Source organism: Malurus melanocephalus, unplaced genomic scaffold, assembly GCF_030028575.1.
Source record: "Malurus melanocephalus ecotype Western Australia unplaced genomic scaffold, MMel_1.1 scaffold_59, whole genome shotgun sequence".
NCBI lineage: Eukaryota > Metazoa > Chordata > Aves > Passeriformes > Maluridae > Malurus > Malurus melanocephalus.
The window spans coordinates 1190230-1213755 of NW_026623291.1; the positions used below are offsets into that span (position 1 = coordinate 1190230).

Here is a 23526-nt window from a genome sequence, read left to right on the forward strand (position 1 = left end):
AATAAGGAAATGAAACCATGACAATAAAACACATAAAATGAAATAAAAATAGAAAATAAAAAGAAATGAAAGACATTAAAAAAGAAATAACCAAGACAATATTATCAGCCATAGTTTTGAAARGAGTTGTTGATGCAGTGTTTTGGCTTCTAGAAGAAAAATCTTGCTTAGAGCTTGTGCTCAGACTCTTCATCTTTTCCTTGTCATGTTCCTTTCCCTTCTCTCTTTAAAGGAGTGTGGTCCAAAGCTCCTCATGCCCCTCTACAATTTMATTTACCTCTTCCTTTTCATAGAGAGAAGAAGATTTCCCGCAGCAGTGCCCTGAAGGTGCTGGACCATGCCATGATCGGCCCAGAGGGCACAGACAACTGTCACAAGTTCGTGGACATCCTTGGGCTGAGAACCATCTTCCCTCTCTTCATGAAATCACCAAAAAAGATAAAGAAAGTTGGAACAACTGAAAAAGAACATGAAGGTAGGTGTGCTTCAAATCCTTCTTTTTGCCATTGAGGAGATGAATGGACAGCCAGTGTCTAAAAATTACCTGCAGGGAGAAGGGAAAGGCACAGCACCATCTTCTCAGGGCTCCTCCTGCAGCTCTCAGGTCTGGGTGTCCAGCCTGCTGCTCCCTGTCACAAMTGGCTGTTGAGGGCACACTTGTCCTGCTTGTTTTGGTATCAGCAGCTCCTGGCGATTCCATCTCGTGTGGTGTTAATAAGTTATTTTACTCCTGTAAAGTCTGTTGTTTGAAGCTCTCACTCTGATGCAAAACTCTTTTGRAAAGAGTAATGAGGCAACTACAAATGTCACCTCAAAAGCAGTGTTTTCATGGCTCTGAGCACTGAAGTGTGACTGGATGAACATCAGGCATTGCAGAAATAAACTGCATTACTTTTGAAGTTGCTTTTTTTTCCTTTTTATATTTTTTAACTCTCTACCCTGGAAAACTCAGCTTCAACAGAGATCTGCTGTGGAGTATTACTGTGATTACTGTGGAACCTTACAGAGAGCTGAGGGATCAGCYCCTCCTGCTCCTGGTGACATTGCTTTTCCTGTTTTTTTGATCATTGACTATGTCTTGGAAGAAACTTTAAATACTGCCTGTGATGCTTGAAGTTTTGTACCAATTTATTGCTCAGCTCAGTTCTCTAGAGGGTGAATATTGTCAAAAGCTGAAGAGGTGTGAGTGGGTCTCAGACTTGCCTGGGATCCATCCTGAATGCATGCAGCAAGCCAAAGGAAAGTGGAAGGAAATAGCAGCAGCATGGGAGCTCTAAACCCAAATTCCCTGCWTTGGAACTGTCCTGGCAGCTCAGGTGGGACTCAGGTGTTCTCCCAAGCCCAGGAGGGAGTTGCTCTGCCTGCAAAGCTCTCTGGGTGCTCTGGCTGGGACTGAGCAGTTCTTTTCCCTGGCAGATCTGATGAGCTGGGGACACCTCCCTGGGCATCTGCTTGTCCTCCCTTCTGAGGACTAGGAATGGGCAGTGGCATGGGCTGGGCATATGCGTGGCAGTGGCTGTTTTCCTGGCACAGCTGGAGAGCTAGGACTCACCTGTCACCCAGCCCCAGAGCGATTCACACCCCTGCTGACAGTTCTGGTCATTTTATCTGCCTTGCATTGTTTGTCTTGGGTAGATAATGGTGAGAGGGAAATGCTGTTGTGTGGTCTGGGGTTTGTGTAATGGACTTGCAGAACAGATAGGTCTGGTTTCTGTAGGTTATGTAATAAAATTACAGGTTTATGTAATAAAATTCACAGTTATCCTTCAATGGATTTAGGGGATGTTTTGAAATTTTCATCTCTTATTGAGAGAAAGCTTCAGCTGGAATAGGAGGTTCTCAGTAGAGATCTGAGTCCATGGCTCATGCCATTGACTTAATTTTTCAGTTTTGGAAAGTGAGCTAATCTCTGTCTCATCTGCTTCTTCTGGAGACTGCAGTTGATRCCTGTGTGCAGTCCTGGCTGCTTTGAGGATTAGACTGGAAAGCCCTGACAGGGCCAGTTTCTGACTATTTCTGTGATAGCGTGAAAAGCCAATCTGCCCTCAGGAAAATGGAGTGATCTGTGCAAACAGGCTTTGTATCACACCTCCGTCTCATTAACATGCAGAAGAAATGGAGAACATTAAGATGAGTCCAGAAATCAGTTCTATTAAAATAAACTCTCCCTAAAAGGCTATGGTAGTAAGTCCAATTTTCTTTGTTTTGCATCACTGGGCAGGTGAGTTACTGAATTTCTAACGATGGTAGGTAATAGAGATGTTGAACAGTTCCCTGGAGCTTGTCACGCCGTTGTCCTGGCATGGTGTAAGCAGCACACCGTGAGTTCTTACTCAGCTCAGTGTTGCCCCAGCTATGCAGCAATTGCTCCTGGTGGGGAACATGGCACAGGCTCCTGGTGCCTCTGGCTTTAAGGGAAATGGTGCAGGTGTGGCGTGGTGGAACTGGTTGCCTCTGTGCTGTTCTGGTCCTAGGAACATGCTGCTTTTTGCTTATCTCTTTGTTTATTGATCAAAAAGAATGCTCATGTTCAGTCTGCTCTTGTCATAAAAACTTAATCCTGTATTCTATTTGTTTTAAAAAAAATTAATCGGAACGATCTTCTGTTAGGAGAGCTTTCATGTATATGCCAAATGGAGGAAGAGATTCCTTTGAAGGATTCTCTGGAATGGCTTTGCAGCAGTGGCATCAGTATTTATTTAAKCAGCTCTGAGAAGCTGGGCTGTGTTTGCCCTGGCTGTGTTACTGCTGGGATGGTGCTGGGCTGGGCAYCCCAGGCTGTGCTGGAAAATGCAAAATCCTCAGTGGACTCTGAAACCTGGGGCCCAATTTACAGCTGCTTAAATGACAGTCTTGCTAAATTACACCAGCACTGGGTGAGGTACCAACACCTCTGCCAAAGGGTTCGTCCTGTCCCTCTGTCCCTTTGTCTGCAGTGGCTGAAGTGCCACCAGGCTGGGGGTGCTGGCCCCCGCTGTGGCCCTGAGTGCTTCACCTCCCACAGGATATCCAGTGCCTCATCTCTAGAGCAGATCTTCTGTATGTATCTGATGGTTGTAGGAAAATATCCCCTTGTCTTTATTTTATATCAGTGCTGCTATTTACATAAGAGATAGTCTATAAAACYATGTTTGTTTTATTGTCTCTAAGGYGGTGCTCTGAATGTGACAAAATAATAAATACCCTGGTGAAAAAAAAAATCTCAATGTGACTTGCTGAGCTTTTATTTATTGTAGAAATTTATAATCCAAATTAAATTTGATAAAAGTAACTTCTCTGTAATGTATTTCTTCCTTTCTAAATGCTAGCATAAAGGTGTCAGTGCTGGTTAGCTACATTTTAAACACTGTCAGTGTTTAAAAATTATTTTACTCTAGGGAGCCTGTGAACAATTTAAATCCAAACTGCACGTATTTATGCTTTATGTACACTATGTAATTAGGAAAAGAGAAAGGGAAAAATTTCTTAACCATCTTTATGGATGATCTGAGCCTGAAGATTAGGCCTGTGGTGTCTAACTGAGTGCACATTATATACACTTGAATTTTGCCTGTGTTTGTACAGATCATTATATTAGGATATTAGGTTTGGGAGAAGAAACTCGTTGGAAGCAATTTCCCTTTTTCTGAGGCAGTGAAGCAACTCAAACCAGAAATATTTTGCAGCTGAAGACAGAAACAGCTTAGAGTTTTCCTATGTCTATGGGGTCACAATACTCATGTGAGTGCCCAGCTGGGTTGCACAGCCACAAAGAGAACTGGCCTGGCTGTGTAGGAGGTGCCATATTGTGGTTCTGTATTGTGAGGTGATTGAACAGTGGGGTCMCTTTAGTGTCTGTGATTGCGGGGCATGGACAGGAATCTGGCTCTGGGTGCTTCTTGGCATAAATGGAGGGTGAGATTTTAATTAACACTTCTGTGTTGTGATTTTTGAAATATGGGGGCTGCTGTACAAGCATCTGCAGTCCCAAAACCTTCCCATTGCAGAGCTGAGGGTCAATGTTGTCCCTGTCCATGAGGGTGCAGTGGCTCTTGGCACAGTCGAGTCAAGTGTTGGATGCTGGCTTAAAATTCTTGAACAGTCTCAGAGAGCTAAAAATGGAGAAAACACAAATTCCTCCTGAATTAGAGAGTCTGTAGTGAAGCAATCATAGCTGGCTCGACAGGCTGTATATCCTCCTGCTCTTTCTCAGGATGGTTATTTGCAGCCGAGTTTTGCTCWCTTGGAGAGTGTAATGAACTATAAAAGGATGTTTGTCCAATTCATCTTCATTTAAATGCCTTCTCTTGTCTTAGATGTCAGTTTTACTTAGGAATGCTTAATTTGATAACCTGAGAATTAGTTCAGCCAATTTCCAAAGGAGAATTCCTATCGCTGGGGTGTTTTGCTTGTTTGCCCTCTATCAATAACAAAGCCTCTTTTGGAGATCCTCAGCTATACCATCCCTTTAAAAACAACAACAAACCCCATTTCTTAGTAAATATACTCTTACTCCTTTGTGACAYGCACTAAAGGCAGCAGAGCCTTTGGAATGAGTCTCTGCTGCAGAACCRGGTTCCCTGGGCATGGGGAAATGAAAAGGCAGCAGCAAAAACATGGCCTGATAAGGAGTTATCAGTATTAACTGAGCGCCTCTGCCAGCTTGCAGAAAGTGTTTTTCTTTTGGTGGTCTTGAGGAGTGAGCACCCGGGGAAGACATCATTCTGTTTAAACAGAACTTTATTATGCCAATTTGTTATTTCACCATCACCCTCCGACAGGAACCTGTGATTTGAGTGAGCCATGATGCCGAGAACAGAGTTAAATTTATCTCAATTAAAGTGAGCGTGCTCTGTTGCAAGAACATCAGAAAAATAAACTCTCAGTCAATAGAAAGAATTTTGTTTTAYGTTCAGCTTGATGACTMGATCCAGCTCACCAGGGCGGTTGCWTGTGGAGCTTTTCCAATCCTCCCAGGCCCCCCTTTTCCCATCCATAAAATTGATGTTTCTTGCTTGTACCAGTGTTTTAAGATAAGCTTTTTCTGGCAAAATGCAGTGATACATTAGTGGATTACTCTTCTAAAATGAAGATTATTAATGCACTTGAAAACAAGTCAGGTTATCAGATGCTACACCATTGGAATAGCATGTCCCAGTGCCACGTGTAATCCTGGCATGGGCTGGTGGCTTCATCCAGATTTCCCAGTTGCCATGAAGCCACAGAGTTGTGTGTAGAGGAAGGGCAGAAGTATGTCAAAGAGCTGGCTTGCTTTTTTTCTGGTATTTTCCTGCTCCCAATTAGAATCTACAATTTATTTTAAGCATTCTTTGCAAGGCAGAAGGCTCTTAAATGTGTTCTGCTGGATTCACCAGATCATCCTGCTTGGCCTCCAACAGGCTGCTGTCCCTGGCATCCAGAGCTGCCCACTGTCCCTTTCCTGCAGGAGGATGCTTGCCTCCTCTTCCTCACKGTTGAGCTTCCTCCCCTGCCAGGCAGATGTCCATTATAATGAGATGTTAAAAAAGAAAAAAAAAGTGAGGGGTGGGGATAATAAAGGCAGAGGAGTGTAATGTTACAGCTTGATTTGACAGGACCTCCTGCTGTTGCAGCTGCCAGTGCCAGCCATGGAATAGATTAATCTGTATTCCAACACGCYGAGCTGAAGTCAAGATCGATCTAATTAGGGTGTTTTAAACACTGCTTGCATGCTGAAGTCTCCCTGCCTGTCTGGAGAGGAAAGGCTCCTGTGAGCTTGGGGTGRTGCTGGGCTAAGCAGGACCCCGGTGCTGCTGTGGGAAGCACATGGACATGACCTCCTAGGGCCAGGGATGTGTCTGGCATGGTGCCCTGCAGGATTGGGATCATGGGGAGTGGCAGGGCTTGCAGGTGAGCCAGCTGTGGGGCAGCAGCAGTGCTGCTGGCGAATGAGACAGAAGCCTCCAATCTTCCCAGATCCATGAATTTAGGGAATCTTGGGATGTTTGCATGAACAAAGTTGTTCTTGATGCATAGTAGCTGCCAGCTGGTAACCTGTTATTTCTGTGAAGGCRCCTTTGTGGTGCTGAGCACAGCTCAGTTTGGTGTTTGCTTCTCAAAAGAATCACATTTAYTCGTTCTTTGAAATGGGGCTCAGCAGTAACCTCTGCCTCTGGCCTTGTCTGTGCCCTCTCTGGAAGYRATGCGTTCTGTGCAGGTGCTGTGGRCTTTGGCTRAGTGTTACATTCCTAGGGACAAGCTCCCAGAATATTCCGTAGCAGGGAGGCTGCCTGTGGCTTCACCCCGGGGCAATGCACAGCTCGTGTCCTCTCTCTGCACTGAGATCAAAGCTGGGCAGCTGCAGGTTCTGCGTTCTGGTGACTTGGAACAGCACCAGCCACTCATCATTKCTCAAAGGAGCTCTGACCCTGAGGGAATGTTGTGTTTATGGCTTTTAAAATGTTGTACATGGGAAATGGAGATGGATCAGTCTGTGGGGAAATGGTGAGACCCCATCTGTGGGAATCTGCACCCCAAGGGCAGCATTTCTTCCTTCCCATGGCTGTGCAAACACTTTAATCCACTGAGTCATGGATTCAGCACTCATCCCATCAGGTTTGGTCCTCATCTTGGCCAGTGTCCTTGCCCATGGGTGCTGGTGTTTATTGGGCCAGGACTTGCATCACGGCATAACCTTGATTTTGGGGGCAGCATAAAACCCACTAGTGCATTTTTTTGAGAAACTGATAAAAAACCAGTTTAGACAGTTCAGAAATATCTCTATAAAAGATTTCTTTGAACATTTTAACCAGGCAACTAAATATTTCCTGGATTTTCTGCAGTGATACGTTGAAAGAATAACCTTGTTCTCAAAACCTCTGTGTCAGCTCCTTTAGACTTGTCAGTAGTTTTAAAGATTTTATTGATAAAATGGATAAATATCTGCATATGACCACCAAAGCAAAAATGATGGCTAAAATACATTTCCTAGTAAAGGAATATTGGAAAAAAGCAATGAAGATAGATCATTGGTGAGAATACTGCTACTAAAATGCTGCATCAACACTTCCAAAAAAAGAAGGTTGGGGAAAAAAATAGTGTGACATACAAAATGCTGGCTTCTTCCTAAACCAGCAGAGCATATGTTGGGATACATGGGGGRAAAAAAAAATCTTCATTTTGTTGTATTTCTTTCACCTTAAGAAAATGGGATCTTGGAAGAACTTGAAGGTTTTTACAATACTTTTAATGTCAGCACTTAATTTGGTGTTGCTTTTTGTGGAGTAACAGTTTCTGTGCAGTGAGAGCGTGCACTGACACCCCCGGAGCCATCCTTCACCCCCGTTAGCCTGTCGGAATGACGGAGCAGCCACACGGTGYGGCCACCCGATAAACCTGTTATCTGCCTGCTCCTCCTGCCGGCAGCGCTCCCAATCTCCTTGGAACATGAAAAATTGACACCACCTCAGGCAGAAATCTGTTTCGAAAAGGAAGCTCCATTTATAAGCTGCTAATGAAATGGGGGGGTGGTGGATGTGTGCCTGTGCAGCCTCTCCTCGTGCTGCCCTTGTGCAGGATGCAGATAATCCGTGCAGCAGGGAGCACAGACACCCTAGCCAGGCAGCCTGGGTGCCTTCACCTTCTGGGGCCCAGGCAGTTGGGAGCAGGAGCTCCTGGCAAACACAGTGGTGTTGCTCATTCTTTGTGCTGGACTGATCAGTTGAGGCTGCTCATGGCTCCAGGTTGGTTAGTGCTGGGGAAGTGCAAGGTATGACAGCAGTGAGATGGTGATCCCTCTGCTCTGCATGCTGTGTTTCCCCTCTGAGAATATCAAACCTTGAGGCCCCATTGTTCCTCACCACCATTRGTGAGGAAGTGTTTATGGCCATTAATTGTCATCAATCTTGATCAGCAAGATTACRGTGAGGACATCTTGGAAGAGCTGGGGTGTCTAAACCACCAGGTCTGGCCAGGCCTGTGTTTAATGCATATCTGCAGGTGGGGAAGTAATACTGACTGGCTTGGAAARGGAGAGAAACTCAAGCCCTTCTCTTTTGCTTTTCACCATTGTGCTTGGGCTTGAGGCGAGTGGCTCAGCCACCTCTGAGAGTAGTGGGACATTGACACAGGTGTCTCCTGTGCGCTTGCAGCCTTGAATTTTACTTGTCTCCTTGGTTTGTGCTGAAAAACATGACCCCCAAGTGCAATTGAGAAGACTGTAAACAYGTTTATTTGGTCGTTTCTGGTTTGTTGTAGCCCATTTATATTCATTGATGGAATTTTCTGTAAATGAAAGCGGTTGGTTTTAGGATTTTTCCACTAGCTCATACCACTTCAGTCTCTGCAGGAGCACAGTTATTTCCATTTCCCAGCTCTCCTGTTTCAGTAGCTGTCCCTGCTTTGGTGATCTGAGGGTCATTTGGGTGTCAGTGCTGGCTTTGCCCAGGGCTCCTTTTTGGCCCAAAAGAGGGGGCAGCATGTGGTGCCTTTAGGCTGTGATGGAGGGTCCTGTGCACTGCTGGGCAGGTGCATGGCCTGGGGAGGAAACCAGAGTGGAACTTGTGCTCTGTTTAAGGTGCTTTGGGTCCCTGATGCAGAGGAGGAGGCAATCTCACTGGCTGTGCTGGAATGAGGAGCTATTTGTGCTCCCTGCAAACATGACTTGTGGCTCTCACTGCTGCTCTGTCTCTGCCCATGATRGGAAGGAACCAGGGTTCTGCTTATCAATAGCTCCATGCTAGAGTGCTAATAGTAAATTTAATGGCATGTTACAGAGGGAAATAAGCTGCTYCTCCTGATCTCAGCATGCGATTTTCTTTTTTTATTTCTAGAACATGTCTGTTCCATCCTGGCCTCCCTTCTGCGAAACCTGAGAGGGCAGCAGAGGACACGGTTACTGAATAAATTCACAGAGAATGACAGTGAGAAGGTGAGTGCTGAATGTGTGTCTCAGTCTCTGGGCTGCCAGGCTGGGAGGGTTCTTGCTCAGGGCAGGGTGCCTGGTGCACTTGCTGGGTTACAAAAAGCCATCATCGTACCTGCCTGCAGAGACTTGTGCTGTCACAGACCTTTGTTCTCTCATTCACATTGTATCTACAAACTGCAAAACTGGATGCTTAGTGCATGTCCTCCACATTGCCTGTGCTCTTGTTTTCTGTTGTTCTTGCATATGGTAGTGGCAATTCTGTCCTGGGTTGTGTCTCTGCTGAAACCTGGCCATAGAAGACAATATGGGGTATTATAATCTGCTGGCTCTGAGATGAGGACAGTGTGGAAAGGTGCCATTGTGTCTGGTGAAGCTCTTTTGCAGAGAATTTAGGACTTGCTGTGGTACACATTTGACATTCCCCACTCCTCTCCTAGAATGTTTCACATTAGTGGTGTTTGCTCTGGGAAATTCTTCCCAAAATATTTACAYGGTGGTGGATAGATCAAAGCTTTGCAGAAGAGAAATAGCAGCTTTTGCAAACCAAGRATCCCAAGGGATTTGTAAATTCTGCCACTGGGAAAATACTGGTTCTTTGGTATTCCTCATTAGTGTGTTTTAAAGGTGTTTTTCATAACCTGTTCTACCAATTGTACATAATTACTAGATAGGATTTCAGTTGCCCTAACACAGTGCAGAGGAGAGTTGGGAGAGCTGCAACATCCAGCACAGATAGACAAGTCCACTGGGGAAACCAGTAGCCTGGAGGACCACAGCRCAGAGAATGAGCTGGGGACACGTGTCTGTTCACTGCCGTTTATCTGGCGCTGATGGGACCGTGTTCCCATATGGGATCACATCCAAACGCCTGCAGCCTCAGCGTGCTCATCCCACCAGCACTTGTACCCTCCTTCTGGAACATGTTCCTTCCCGGGAGGGACAGAGCTGCCTGTTGCTCTGTGAAGACTGAAGCTGGGAGGAAAACAAAATTGCATGAAGGATTAAAGATGATTGCATTGTTCTTTTTTCTCGCTTACGTTTCTCTCTTCTGCCCTTGCAGGTTGATAGGCTGATGGAACTGTATTTTAAGTACCTGGATGCAATGCAGGCAGCTGATAAGAAGATTGATGGGGAGAAACACGTATGTATTGCTTAAGTTTTGCCAGATCATGTCTGTAACACCTCTGCATGGCCATGTCATCTGCACAGGACTTCTGGCTCAGCCAGTCACTATTCTTAAGTGTGCCTTCATAMATGTGCTGTTACCTCTCAATTCCCATTGCCTCATTCTCCAAAACCCAGGTAATCTCAGATAAAATGGGCCAAGAATTTCTCTACAACAAATGCTTCTGGSTGTCTCTTACACTGAATTTTACTAGACGTACCTAAGTCTGTGCTTCAATTTGCCTTCACTTTTACCTGGCTGCAGTCCTGCTTGGTTTGGCAGATGGAGAGCAGGTGAAATGTAGAGAGACAATTACATGATAATGTGTGAGGCCTCCTACCCTGGTCTGTAGAGTTSTGATCAGTGGAGAGAAAGTGTCTGTGTTGATGAGTTAGCTGAGGTGCAGCCAAGGGCTGCGTGCTCTCYGCACACCAGCAGTGAACGTTTGAGTGACACGAGCCTTGGTACCACACAGCACTTTCTTGGAACTGAAGCTGGAACAGACCTTTTGAAAGGGAACAAGCGGCTGGAGTCAGGAAGCAGCTTGCAGAGCTGTTAGCGAGCTTGGCCAGCTTCCCACAAGATTATCTGTATCAGTGCTGGGGMGGGTGTGAGATTGATTAGCGCCGACGGAGAGCAATGGCTGCAGCTGCCGTCCTGCGCTCCGCGCGCTCTGCGTGCCACGGGCTCAGCCCCCCACCAGGCCCCGACAAACAGCTGCCTGTCTGCTGCCAAGGCTGCTTCTACGGGCACTGCCAAACATTCTGAGGGCATCAGAGCGCTGCTGCTGCTCAAAGAGCATGGGAGTGAGTGATGAATGGAGCTGCTTTTGCTGCCAGCACTCGGGCTCCATATGGACAGCGGCAGCGTCACCACTGAGCAGTGGCCTGGAGGAAAACAGCATTTACCCTTTCCTGCCCTCCTTCCATGCTCTGTCCTTCCTCTTCAGAACAGGGCAAGAAATTAATTATTTATTCTTTACATTTTGGTGCTGGTGTAGGGGTTTTAGAACTCAAAAACCAGAATAGATTTTTTTCAGTTGGAACATTGTAATGTCTTGGAGCTTCTGTACAGAGCCCTAAAATACCACAAGCAGAGTGAGGGTATGTGCCCTTTATCCAGGAACACCCTGGAGCAGCCTGCAAACGTTAACATCTGTAGTAAACAGCCAGCACAAAGCAGGAGTGGAGGGAATTTGAGTGTGAAGAAGCTTTTGTGGAAGCTCTTCAGTTAATAGTATTAACCCATTCCTGTCTACTAATGTGCAAGAGAAGTAAAACTAAGGAACTTCAGATTCTCCTCCTGTATCCAGAATAAATATCTTTTATCCAGATAAAAGTAAATCTTTACCTCGTATTAGAACTAATAATAGGATTTGGCAGAAGCATGTCATGGGTGCAATMTATTTTATACATGTTGTGTCTAATATGATGTTGAAGTTCATTCCTAGCTTGGAACACTCTTGGAGAGTTATTGTTTGTCTTATTTTGTAGCATCGTCAGATGGTCAGTGGGACATGTCTCTTGAGATCTGAAGTGGCTCAAGCATTTTCCCCACACAGAAGCAKGCAAAAGCCATCATTCTATGTGTCACATCATGGCACTGTCTGGCTGTGACAGGATTTATGGGGCACTTTAATGTTCCCTGTTGTGGCACATGAATCACTGAGGTGGATTGTATGAACACTTTAGAAACTCTGCTCCATTACTGTGGGGCTTTTGACCTTCCCCTTGCAGTAGAGGACATAGTACCCCAAAAATATGGTGTACAGATCCTCACCTTTCTTCCTGCCCCATAGAAAAATGATACTTGGCGAGATTTTACAGGTTCAGCCTGCGCTGACGAGAGGAGATCCGAGTSTGATGGACAGAGTATCCTGGTGTAAGTCTTGCATTACAAGGAGTGAAAAGCTGATTACAMAAGGAATGACTGAGTGCTTTATCTTTAGTGGTGCAGCTGGCATAAGGAGCTCCTGCTCTTGCAGTTCTCCTTTTTATTTCTTTTAGCTTGGCTTATTTTAGTGATCTGGTTTATAGCCCTGCTTTTTACCCATGACAATGATGGTGGGGGAATAGTTGAGGGTGGAAGGGAAGGGAGGAATTTCTGAAGCCAGATGTTTTGAGGAGGAGCAATTGTAATAAAACTACACCCTAATCTGGCCTGTGAAACAGGATGAGGTCACTGAGCCCCTTCTCAGAGTAACCCCCTTGTTGGTTTCAGTGAAATCTGTTCAGAAGGGTTCAGAAGTGATAACTTGATGATTATCCTAATTGCCACGTGAAACCCAGGAGCAAAGTCCACRAAAGCATTGTCTCCAACACCTGATGCCCATCTTAGCACTTTCTTCAGAGTTTTTAGTTAATGAAAATATCTTTTTCTCCKCTCAATTCCTTTAATTATTTCTGTAGGAAATGGTGCAACATCCTGTGGCCTTTACCTCTCTCTTAAATGAGGTATAATTATGGGTGGCAGCAATAGCCTTGATGATCTCTAAAGATGGTAGGAAATGACAAGAGGTAGTTTAATATTTTTATAGTTCCACAGAAAATTATGCTCATCAGGTTTATTCAATAAAATATTCTCACCAGACACTTTGTGCTATAATGACTTACAAATTACATGCTAATTGTGCTACAGTTCAGCCACTCCATCCTTGAAAGGAATAGGTGGAACTCCTAGGATGAGCGTGGTATCCACAGGTGGGGATAACAGGTGGGGATTTGTGTCAGCCCATCCTTTTCAGTTTGGTGTAGAAGGACCAAAATGCCTGGAGCTGTACCGAGGGCAAGACGTGATGGCTGTGAATGTGGCTCTTTGTGTGTGGTCTGAAGGCACCTCCTGAGCATGTCTTGCATCCCTCAGCTCTCCTCAGTGATACAGACAGAAAGTAGTAAGGGGAGAGACTCCATCTTTGGAGTAAGAACCATGTTGTTGTTATTTTGGTGCATGGCTATTTGGAACGTGCTCACTTCTGTTCACCTGGATTGGCCTCGTTGCTCCATGTGGTGAGGATGTAAAACCAGGATCCTGGAGGTGGTCTTTGTTCTTGATCAGTGCCCATTCCTTTTGCTCTGCCCAGCTGTGCAGTGTGTGCTGGAAGGTGAGTGATAGATGAGGAGGGAGGAGGATGCAGAAATCTCCTCTAGTGCCTGTGTGAAGCAATGTGATCTTTGGTACAGCAYTGGCACATCCATCGCATCTTTAGGCTTGGAGTCTCTACTTGACACCTCGAGGCCTGTCAGTCCTACCTCATTAGTGTGAGAGAAGCTCATTTTAGCTTCACAGAAGCCCATCTTATTGCTGTCTTCTCCCATCAGCAAGGGGCATCTCAGTACATATTGCTGGCAGATTAGAAATGGCACCTGAGCGCTCATTTGGAGGTTAGYGACTGACAGCTTTGAAAGAGAGACCAAGCGGCAAGGGGGCTGCTTGGTACTATAGTGGAGGCAGGTTAGCACTGAAAGAAAGGGTGGCTGTGGTTTTAAAATTAAAAAAAGAGAACTGTGAAAAGGCACCTTAAAACTGTACTTGTCTTCTAATTCATATCTGCTTAATTTACTGGCACAAAATAATATTCTGTGCCAAGGGGGGCTGTTAGAGCTGCCGCCGCTGTGTAATCAAGACCGCAGCTGCCAGGATCCAGCTCCTGTGATCACCGTGCTCGGATCAGAATACAGAGCACACCCAGCCTTTGTTTCTTGCTCTGGAGACTCGGAGTCCTGGCCTGTGGATGTTTTTCTGTTCAGGAATTTAGCATTGTTGAACAGAGCAGCCAATGAGCCTGTGTGCAGTGTGGARCGTGAGTGGTGGTTCAGGAGTGAGTGTGTTGTCTTTCTTGAATGTTTTTTTCGATAATTTAGTCAGTATTTAGCATTCTCACTAGCCAAACTCATCATTGTTTAGCTTTAGAGACCAGCTTTGAGCCATTTGGCATGGATGTAGGGTGAGGGAAGTCACTCCCTGAACAAAATTGGATTTTTCTATTTACTGGCAGGAGCTCGCTTGCAGGCTTTGTCCAGTCATGCCCATTCCCATGATTTTGAGAACCTGTACTAAATGACAGTTGTGCATGTGTTGGAGTCTTCRAATCTGATGCTAAAGCACCACATCTGAGTGTAGCCAAAGCAGTTGATTTCACAGCGTGATTAAGAAGGCACTGGCTTTTAAATTTTTTTTACTGGCAGACTAGATTTCTAGGAGGAAAGGAGAAGTATTTCTTTATCTGAGCTTTCCTCTCCCTTTCTGGAGGAAGTGGGAATCAGCTGTCTAAGTCACTCCATCAGATTTCTATCCAGGGAGCATCCATTGCACCTTTCCAGGGAGAGTTGCACAGGGCTCATTTTCCTTCTTTTGCCTAAAACTCTCAACTCACCATTAGATGCGAGGGCTTGGCTTGACAGAACAGCAAAATTTGGCAGCTTCAGTCAGCTTTGGTGCCGGTGACCTTGTGTGTGTGTGTGCCTGTAGCACGTGCGCCCGAGGTGGCGCGTCCTGTGGAGCGTTGCAGGTACGGAGYGCTCGCAGGTGATGGCTCTAATGAGGAAATATTGCTCCTCCAGTGTGCACCCACCTGCCAGACGGCTGCAGAATAAATCACAGAGCTGCAGCGAGCTCACGGGGCTGACGAGCTGCTTCCTTTGTTTAAGAACCAAACCAGAAGACAAACCCYAGAATGCAGAGGGTGGCTTGTGACACAGTTGTTTGGGCCTGTCTGTCCCCTTGAGGATGGAATGCAGGCACGTCCTGGGGCCAGAAGAGATGGCTCTTGGCAGTGTTTTGAAGAAGATGGGCTTTCTGGACATGAGGGCTGTAATGGAATGGAGGAATGGAATGGCCTTTTGCATTCTTTACCTGGCCTCCCTCTGGGCAGGTCTCACTGGTGAAACTTGCGTATACAGAGAAAGGATGGATGGTGGGTCATTATTCCCATGAGAGTCAGTGCACTTTGGCTAAAAAACCCTGGTCTGGGTCTGTCCTGGCAGCACCCCTTACAAACACAGCTGGAAGAGCCCATGGAAAAGCTGTCCTTGTGCAGGATTTTCAGACATCTTTTCTCATCCMTCAGTCAATAATGAAGCTGGAAGCCCAATAGGTCTTTGAGCRTGCCGGAGTCATGTTCTGCACTGCCAAACAGCACCCTCAGATGGCCAGTAAAAGAGCAGGTTTTGTTCCATTCTCACAAAGAACTTGTAAATCATTCATACATGGGTCTGTTCCATGGTCACACACTCTCAACTCTCAATGTAGAAATGTGATTTGTATGTTTAATTCAAAATTTTAACTTGCAGATGGACACACTTCATGATCAGCAAAAGCAAAACCTTCTTCAAAATGGAATGAAATGTTTTGTGAATTTAAATGAATTATTAAAAATACTTCTTCAGCAAGATATATATGGCTGATAATGTTTGGAGTAACAAAGCAGTTCTTTATAAACTACAAATTCAACCAACATTTTGCCACTTCTAATGGGAAGTACTCTGAGAGAATCCTCACAGCTTTCCTTTGTGTGGCTTTGCAGGACATGGTGCGTCGAGGAGAGATCATAGAYGATGACATGGAAGATGAATTCTATCTGCGTCGTCTGGATGCCGGGCTCTTCGTGCTGCAGCTCATCTGTTACATCATGGCTGAGATCTGTAATGCCAACGTTCCCCAGGTAAAGCTGGATACAAGGGTGGCAGATCACCTGTGTTTTCATTTGTGGTGCAGACAAGGCTCTAAATCCTTGCAAATACTGCCGCGTTTAGTAATTGTCTATTTTCCTTTTTGGGAAAAAGAGGTTTTATTTCACTTGTGTCCATACAGCTCCATCAAATTGCAGCAGATAGGAGGGCAGTAGTGGGGACAGAAGCTGATTGTTGTCACTAAATTCGTATAATCTGCATGAGTGAGGTCAGGGTTTGAAATGGAAAAGCCCTGTTGTTGCCATTGCTGAGGGAGCAGTGGGAAGGGACCTGTTCTCACAAAAGCACAACTACAGCTTTTCTTGATCTGCAGAGATGCAAAATGCTGCTTCTCTGCTTCCTCTGTGAATATATTGGGGTTTGTGAATGTGTTCTGTGCCTTCTTATTTCTGTGCCTTCCTGGGTGATCCTGAGCAGATGCTGAGGGCTGCCAAGACTGAGTTGTTTTTTGTGGTGCTCAGGTCTCTGCTCATCCTTCAAAGTGGGGAAAAGTGGGGCTGTGCATGGACTTGTGTTGCATTGAGGGTCACTTTCTTCTCTTTCCTACCCCAAATCAGATTCGTCAGAGAGTCCACCAGATCCTCAACATGAGAGGCAGCTCTATTAAAATTGTTCGACACATCCTAAAGGGTGAGTAGAGMTATCCCTGTGCAAGTGTCTCATAGCTACCAGGGGCACTTTGGTCATTGCTTTGCAGGATGAGCCTTCACATGTAATTCTCCTTGGCTTCCTGAGCATCTCCAGGCAGCAGCTGAGCAGTGTTCTGAGATCCTGGCAGGGCTGGAATCACCCTGATTAGTGGTGTGCTTTGCTTTGCCTCCGAGTTAGGACACTCACTGTAGCTGCTGTCAGAGAGCAGCACATCACTCCATGCTTCCATCAGCTCTAGCCTGGCTGGAATTCACWGCTGACATTAATGTGAGAGTAAATATTTAAGGGAAGTGTACACTCCTGCTAGAGGGARGAATAGTGGAGTCTCATCTTTCATTAATGTGGCCCTGTACTTTACCATCTGCACCATATTAGTACCCGTGGTGTATTTGTCTTGTTCTTAGTGTCAGATTAATATGGATTATAGCATTAAGGTATCCTCCATAGCTTTAAAATGTAGCTGTTGTGATTTGCAATCCCAGTTTTAAAGTACTCCTTGTTATTTTTAATGCTTATGGTGAATTAGAGCAATGCCTGTTTGAGCTGTGGCCTTGCTCTGCAGCCTGCTGTCCTTCAGCAGCAGCAGCCAGTAGAATTGGGCAAGAGGAGGGCAGGACTCAGCCTCTTCCTGTGGCTCCTTGGAGCTGAGTCTTAGTGGGAGCAGTAGGGAACCAGAGCTGCCCTAGGAAGATGCATTCTTACAGAATTCTTACATTTTGTCTGTTCCAAAGGGGCTGTGTTGTTTTCAGTGTGGGGTGAGGAGTCTGTTTTTCTTCAGGAGGGAGAGGAAGGCTGGCAGCATGTCCAGGATACTGGGCTGTGGGATGTGTTTCAGTGTTTCTGCTTTCTTTGGGAGCAATGGTGTTCTGGGCTTTTCTTTCCCCCGCTTCAACACTGGCAGGTACACACAGCTTATTTTCTACAGAACCTGTCGGTTATCTCCCTTCTCATATGCAGGAAAAAAGGGATCAGAAGGATGGCTGGTATGATGAAATTAAGGGTGATTTTCTGACAGTGTGAGATTACCTGCAGCTATGGCAATCTCTTTGGCCCTTGTCCTTGGACACAAAGTGCAAGTTAATGCCTACTGTTGAGCAGGGGGACTGCATAGGATGTCTTCTCTGATTTTAATTATGATACTTGAAAATTCCTGCCTCTAAACTGCCCCTTTCCAACATGGAGTGTGGCACAGGCTGTGTTCAGATTCCCACGTTTGCCCTGGGCCGTGGGTCCCTGAGGGAGTTGTCTGCACACCTCGCYGGATTTGCACACCTCACGGTCACGGCTCTGGATGGTTGATTTACATACCAAGCTGAATTGGAGGGCAGCTGCATTAAAATTTCATCCGATTCTTTCTTTCCCAGACAGTGACTTGCATTGTGAAACTTTCTCCACGGTTGTATCGGGTTTGCAAGCTCAGGGTCGTGCTGGGTTGGGTRCTCTCAGCAGCACCACGTTCCCTGCCTGAAGGGGCACACTGGCTTGTTAATAATGCAGGGATGCACACAGAGTTTGGGCTCTGACTGCAGCTCTCCTCAACTCTTATATTTACCAATTTCAGAGACTTTTAGAGACAATAGTCAAGGCCTYAGTGATAAATTTCTTAGTGGGTCCAAGTGAAATCCTGCAGTGGGACCTGGGAGGCAGGAGCAGCACTGGGCTCAGCTGCAGGCTGGGCTCTGTAATTTGAACTTTTCAATACACTCTTGTGTCCACATCCATGGTCAGCACAGATTCACCAGCTTTTAACAGCAGTGATACCAGGGACATGCACCTGCCTCTCTGGAGGMATCAGCTTCCCAGGGAGGAGAAGGGGTTGGAGCAGAGATTCAGATGTGAACCCTGCACTGGGGTTCAGCAAGGGAGTTCAAAAACTTCATTGGAGTCAGCTGCAGGAGACTATTGCAAGTGACTGAGACATCAGGAGCTTGAGCCTTGGCTGGAACGTTTCCAGGCTACTTTCCAACTTGCTCTCAGGACAGATGAGGACTGGTTTATTTTTACTTTTCGTTCAGTGTTTTGCTCTTGTTCAGTTTTTATTTTCTATTTTTGCATACTAATTAGGTGCTTGGTTTTTAGTTTGATTTTTATGGCCTACATATTCTCCATGTTTCTCTGGCAACCTGACAGCTGATGGATCCCTTGGGGTGGCTCAGAATTACTTACGATGCAGGCAAGGAAGCGAGACTGTTTTCTTATGGTAGGGCTTTCAAGGGGGAGGAGTGGGCAGGGAATAACGGGAGGCTCATTAATGCATTTCTGCAGGCTGACCAGTCCTCCCACACTTCCTTTTTCTGGAAGATCAAGCATTTCTTGCAACAGGACGGTTAGTTTATGCTTTGGAAGAAAACAACTGAGTGGTGTGTGCTTTGGCTAGGGAGATGTTTTGGGGATGGAGGCTGAATTTGGGATGGCAGCAGTGTCTGTATCTTGGGGAAATGCCTGATTTCCATCTGTCATTGGGAATGGAGTGAGGCACAGGCCTCTCTGATGCAATACTTGGCTCTGGAGTGGCAAAGCTTGCTGTTCCTCACTGATCTGGAGGGACTAGGCATTTATCCTGGCTSCCTCAGGAGCTGTCAGAGCTGCTCCTGCTGAGACCCTGCCCAGGACACGTTTGGTGTCAGGTGAATGGGCACACTGGGAGCTGGGCATGTGGAATGTCTGCTGCACATTGCAGCCCAATCCTGTTAGCACAGGTAAGCACAAAGGAAGGGTCAGTGTGCTCTGAGGATGGGGCTCAGTCTGGCTCATGGTGCCTCCATCTGTGCAGGCTCTGGAGCTTCCAATATCCATTACAAGCCTCAGTATTTCCCAATTGATTTTTACTGTTCTGTAACCATTGTATTTTGTCTAATGAAGCAGAAACCAATCTTGGGCCCTTTCCCTTTGTGTAGCTACAGCAGTTTGTAAGCTCTGGTTAACTGTTGGCAGGGGCAGCATGCATTTGATTTTTTTTCAGCAGCCTCAGTGAAGTGGTGGAATTTTAAATAAAAAAGTAAATACATAAAATCTCGGTCAGAGATTTACTTTTTTTAAGCCTGGTTCTGGGGGTTTTATCTGGTGTCTTCAAGCTGCTAATGCTTAAAATGAGCATTAGCAGCTGTYATAACCCAGTAAACATTCTGCCTTGGAGTCACTGGGGCTTTAATCTTACAAAACCTAGACGTTTAAAAGGAGAAATGCTGAGCTTTTGGACAAGATTAGAAGAATTTATGTCTTGTTATTGTTTGGGTGATCTCCTGGGACAAAGGAAGGGCATTGTCATTAGTGGCACTCAGCAGTGCCCTAGTCCAAGCAGTCTGACCATCCTTACAGCTGGGGGCCRAGCTGCTGGCTGTGCCAGGCTTGGAGACTATGGCTGGCCCTCACCTGGGCTTGGAGAGGCCACTGCAAGTGGGAATTGTTGCCCTTGGGCTGCARTTAGCTCCAGCACTCGCATCCACTGTGGTTGTTGCAGAGGATGGAGCACAGAAAGGGCTGTGGGACAGAGCCGGCTCCTTCACCAGCTCCCCGGGGCATGGAGCTGACAAAAGGCTCTGTACTGCCTGAGGGGACAGGGGAGCCTGAGCTGAGTGCCAAAGCTTGGCTGGGAAGGGGACCCCATCCCTGTGCACTGGGATCATCTCCTGCCTGATGTTTGGATCCCCAGAGCAGCCCTCAGCCAAAGCACTCAGCGCAGCAGGGCCGGGCTGCCCCACAGCAATCAGCCCATGCACAGGGAGCTACAAGGAATGTGTCCTTGGAGGAGCTTCCTGCTGCCTTTAAGAGCTGTGGAGAACTGCTCCCCCATCAAAGGAAGGTGCCCTGAGCTGGTCCCTTTGCTGGGACAGCAGCAGCTCAGGTTCACCTGCAGCAAACCTCAGCATTACCACCTGCTCATGTTACTGGAGTGGTTTATGAATATTAAAAATATTTTCCCAAAGGCCTGGCAAAGAGCTACACTGCTTGTACACAGAGAGAGAGAGGGAGTGCACACAGGAGGGAAGACTCCCACATCAGCTAACTTCTGCSTGTCCTCACTGCTTTCAGTGCTCCTGTAACAAACGCTTTGATGGAGCTCAGAGCATGTAGCAGTGCTAAATGTATAAATATTAAAGCAAACTTTCTMCAGCAACTTACCATTCAGTGCTGAATACAAGCTGTTCTGTTTGTTTGGAAGAAGAGAAAGAATGCAAGCAGGCGGAGGCAGGGAAGCACTGTCTTAACCATCAGCCTGCTCCTGATTTCCTCAGATTTGTTCAGCTCCTTGCCTCCGCAGCTCAGAACCTGCTTTTCATTTTTTCTGTTTAAACCGTCTTTGAAAATGCAGGTTCTGGTGGCAGGAAGGAGGGAGCTGGTAGGGGATGAGAGCTGCCAGCTCCAWGTGAGTGTCAGGAAGGAGAGCTACAGAGGGAATGTTTAGTTCCATGGTGTTTGGCTGTGTATGGATGGGCAAGACGGTGGTCAGAGTCTAATGTCCTCTGCCTGATGCCAAGGAGTTTGGTTTGTAGTTAAATCTGAACTGCTGGAATTTCTTCTGTGTAGTTAAAAAGCCCTGTAGATGGGGKATTTGGGCTCTCCTCAACAGAAATCCTCATTCAGGATGCTTGGACAGCAGGCAGGTTAAACCCTGGAYTGGGAATGATTAACAGTTGTCACAGACCCTGCCTGACCTTGCCTGATGACACCCAGGAAGCCAGTGATTTGTGGCAGTRTTTGCATTTCTTGGGCACAATGCCATGATTTCTGTGCCAGGGAAGGGGTGCTCCTCGATGCTGGTGTCTGCYTGGGCCAGAGCAGGGAATTTTCTGTGCTCTGGCTGCCACAGAAGCTTTAACGAGTGTCAGCAGGTRTTTGTTATGCAAAGCTTTAACCCTGGGGATGGGCAGGAAAACCATCAATGCTCCTTGCATTAATTCCCATTTGGCTGTTTGCTGTGGATGTGGATGTAGATTCCACTGTGGTGTCTGCGGGAGTTGTTGCCCTTTTTTCATTCCTGTTGCACTCAAAGCCTGTGTCCCTCTGCTCTCTCCCTGCAGAGTATGCYGAGAACATCGGGGATGGGAAGAACCAGGAGTTTCGGGAGAGCGAGCAGAAGCGGATCCTGGATCTGCTGGAGAATTTCTGAGGACCTGGGGGACACCTCTGTGTCTGCCCACAAGGACGTGGCACCAGTTCTCCCTCATTCTGCCCCTCCTCCAGCCTCTATTGCACGATGAAAGTGATGTTTCTATGAAACTGCTTCTAAATGGGATTTGGGAGATATTAAAGATAGTTTGCTTTTTTTYAGTTCCTGGTTTGTTATTTGAGCAGTGTTCTGGGAGCAGTGCTGCAGCTGCATATCCAGCACAAAGGCAACATGAGGTTCTCCTCCTTTTTTTTCCATTTTTCCCCTAAATCAAGCTGCCAGGGATCGGTGTGAAACAATACAAGTGTATGCATGGCAGGGAGGGGAGAGGGAAAGCCTGGATGGTTCAAGAGACAGTTTGGAAATTATTCCAGCATGATCCATTAATGAAAATGTACAACCCTTGCTCTGATGGGAGCCAGGGAGGCTGAGGTAGTGGTGTGTTCTTCAGTGGCAGAAGAGATCCGGGAATCAGCCACATCAGCCATTCTTGTTAAATCTTCCCAAAGGTGAGTGGGAATTGCAAGTAGGTTCTTGCACAGGCTGGTCACTGTTCCCTCCTGAAGAGGGAATGAGTCTGTTGGKGTTTTACCCAGAACCAAGAGTGAGGGGAGGTACGCAATGACATGCCCAAATTCCATCGCCTTCCTTTCGCAGGCAGCTTTGGGTCTTGGCTGTGTTTGTTCAGTAGAAAACCAGTGTTGTGGTTCCTGGACAGGGAGCTTGGCTCTTGGAGCAGCAGTGAGCCCTCATGAGCAGAGGGACAGCTCTTCCCACCCCAGGGGAAGGGGCCACAGCTCGTTCTCATCACCCTCTGCACACAGTAGGGTTTAGGGTGTCATCGTGCCAGATTCGGGTGCTTCCTGAGCCAGGACTCCTAACTGGGATGGAAAGTAGCAGAGGATATTTTCCTGCATCCTATTTTCTGCTGCTGAAGTTAATGACTGTCATCACAAACCATCGTGGYTCCTGCAAGCTGGGCCGTGCCTAATTTAGAGAGATTTGCATGCTGGCAGCATTCATTTTTTATCTCCAAGAAAAATGCATTGTCAGAGAAGCTTAAAGGCTTCCTTCAATCCTGACTGCACAGGCACTGCTGGCCTGGCGCTATTGAACGCTGGTGTTCAGGGGATCAGCATGGAAGTCATGGCTTCAGCAGCMACAAAAAAGCTGCAGAAATACATTCTTTGTGCAGAACTTGTCAAATTCCTCATTTCTTTCTTCTGTTTTCAACCTGCTTCCTTAAAAGGATTTTTTTTCCTTCAGCTTTCAGGTGTGTTTAGGTTTTTGCTTGAGTATGGGAATGATTCCCTTTCCACACCAGTTGAGATGTGGTCAGAGCTGGTCTCTGGTTTCCCCTGGTCAGTGCCTGGCTGTTCCCTCACACTGTGCTGGTGGTGGAGTAGCTGAGGAGAAAGGGAGGGATGTGAGACAGATGGTTTGAGGCRGAGCAGGAAGGGGGCTTAGTGAATGTGGAACAGCTTTGTCTGGGAAGTGGGGCCACGGATTTGGGGGAAAGAAGGGCAGGGAGGGTCTTGAGAAAACTGCAATAAACTGCCTGAGGTCACGGTAAGTTTACAAATCTGAGTACATTTTAACCTGATTTCGCTGTGTTTGCCAAGTGTGTGTGTGTACATGTGATCGTTTCCATTCACGGCTGGTGAGCTGCTGTGGGTGTGCAGTGCATGATCCCTGCTCTGAGTTGGTTCYTCTCAGATGGGGAAAACCTCCTGCAACATCTGCTGGGAATGAAATGTCACTCGGTGGACTTGCATTGCAAACAGTGGCAGCAAGAGACAGGAGCTGGAGGAGCCGAAGCTGCAGTGATGTGGTGTGTGGGTTCCCTGGACTCTGGGGAGCAGGGAAGGGCCCTGGCACTGCTCCAGCAGTCAGTGCTGTCCTGGATCAGGAGAAGGAATGAGCACAGCTGGTGATGGGGCCTGGGCCTCAGCAACATCCTGTGAGGGGGTGTTCCCTCTGCAGGGCTGGGAATGTGGTGCCACCCTTGCACTGTCCCTCRCAGTTCTTG

The 23526-nt window shown here is 46.7% G+C and overlaps 1 protein-coding gene across 1 annotated transcript in view; it reads left to right on the top strand.

Moving 5' to 3' along the window:
- CTNNBL1 (catenin beta like 1) overlaps nucleotides 1-21668 on the top strand; it is a 47540-nt gene extending 25872 nt beyond the window's left edge. Inside the window, exons 11-16 of the mRNA XM_057365954.1 lie at nucleotides 294-475; nucleotides 8790-8887; nucleotides 9945-10025; nucleotides 15571-15708; nucleotides 16294-16366; nucleotides 21409-21668. Of these exons, the coding sequence (XP_057221937.1) occupies nucleotides 294-475; nucleotides 8790-8887; nucleotides 9945-10025; nucleotides 15571-15708; nucleotides 16294-16366; nucleotides 21409-21497 (661 nt within the window). The 3' untranslated portion in view covers nucleotides 21498-21668. The remainder of the gene's footprint in view (nucleotides 1-293; nucleotides 476-8789; nucleotides 8888-9944; nucleotides 10026-15570; nucleotides 15709-16293; nucleotides 16367-21408) is intronic.
- The last annotated feature ends 1858 nt before the right edge of the window (nucleotides 21669-23526 follow it).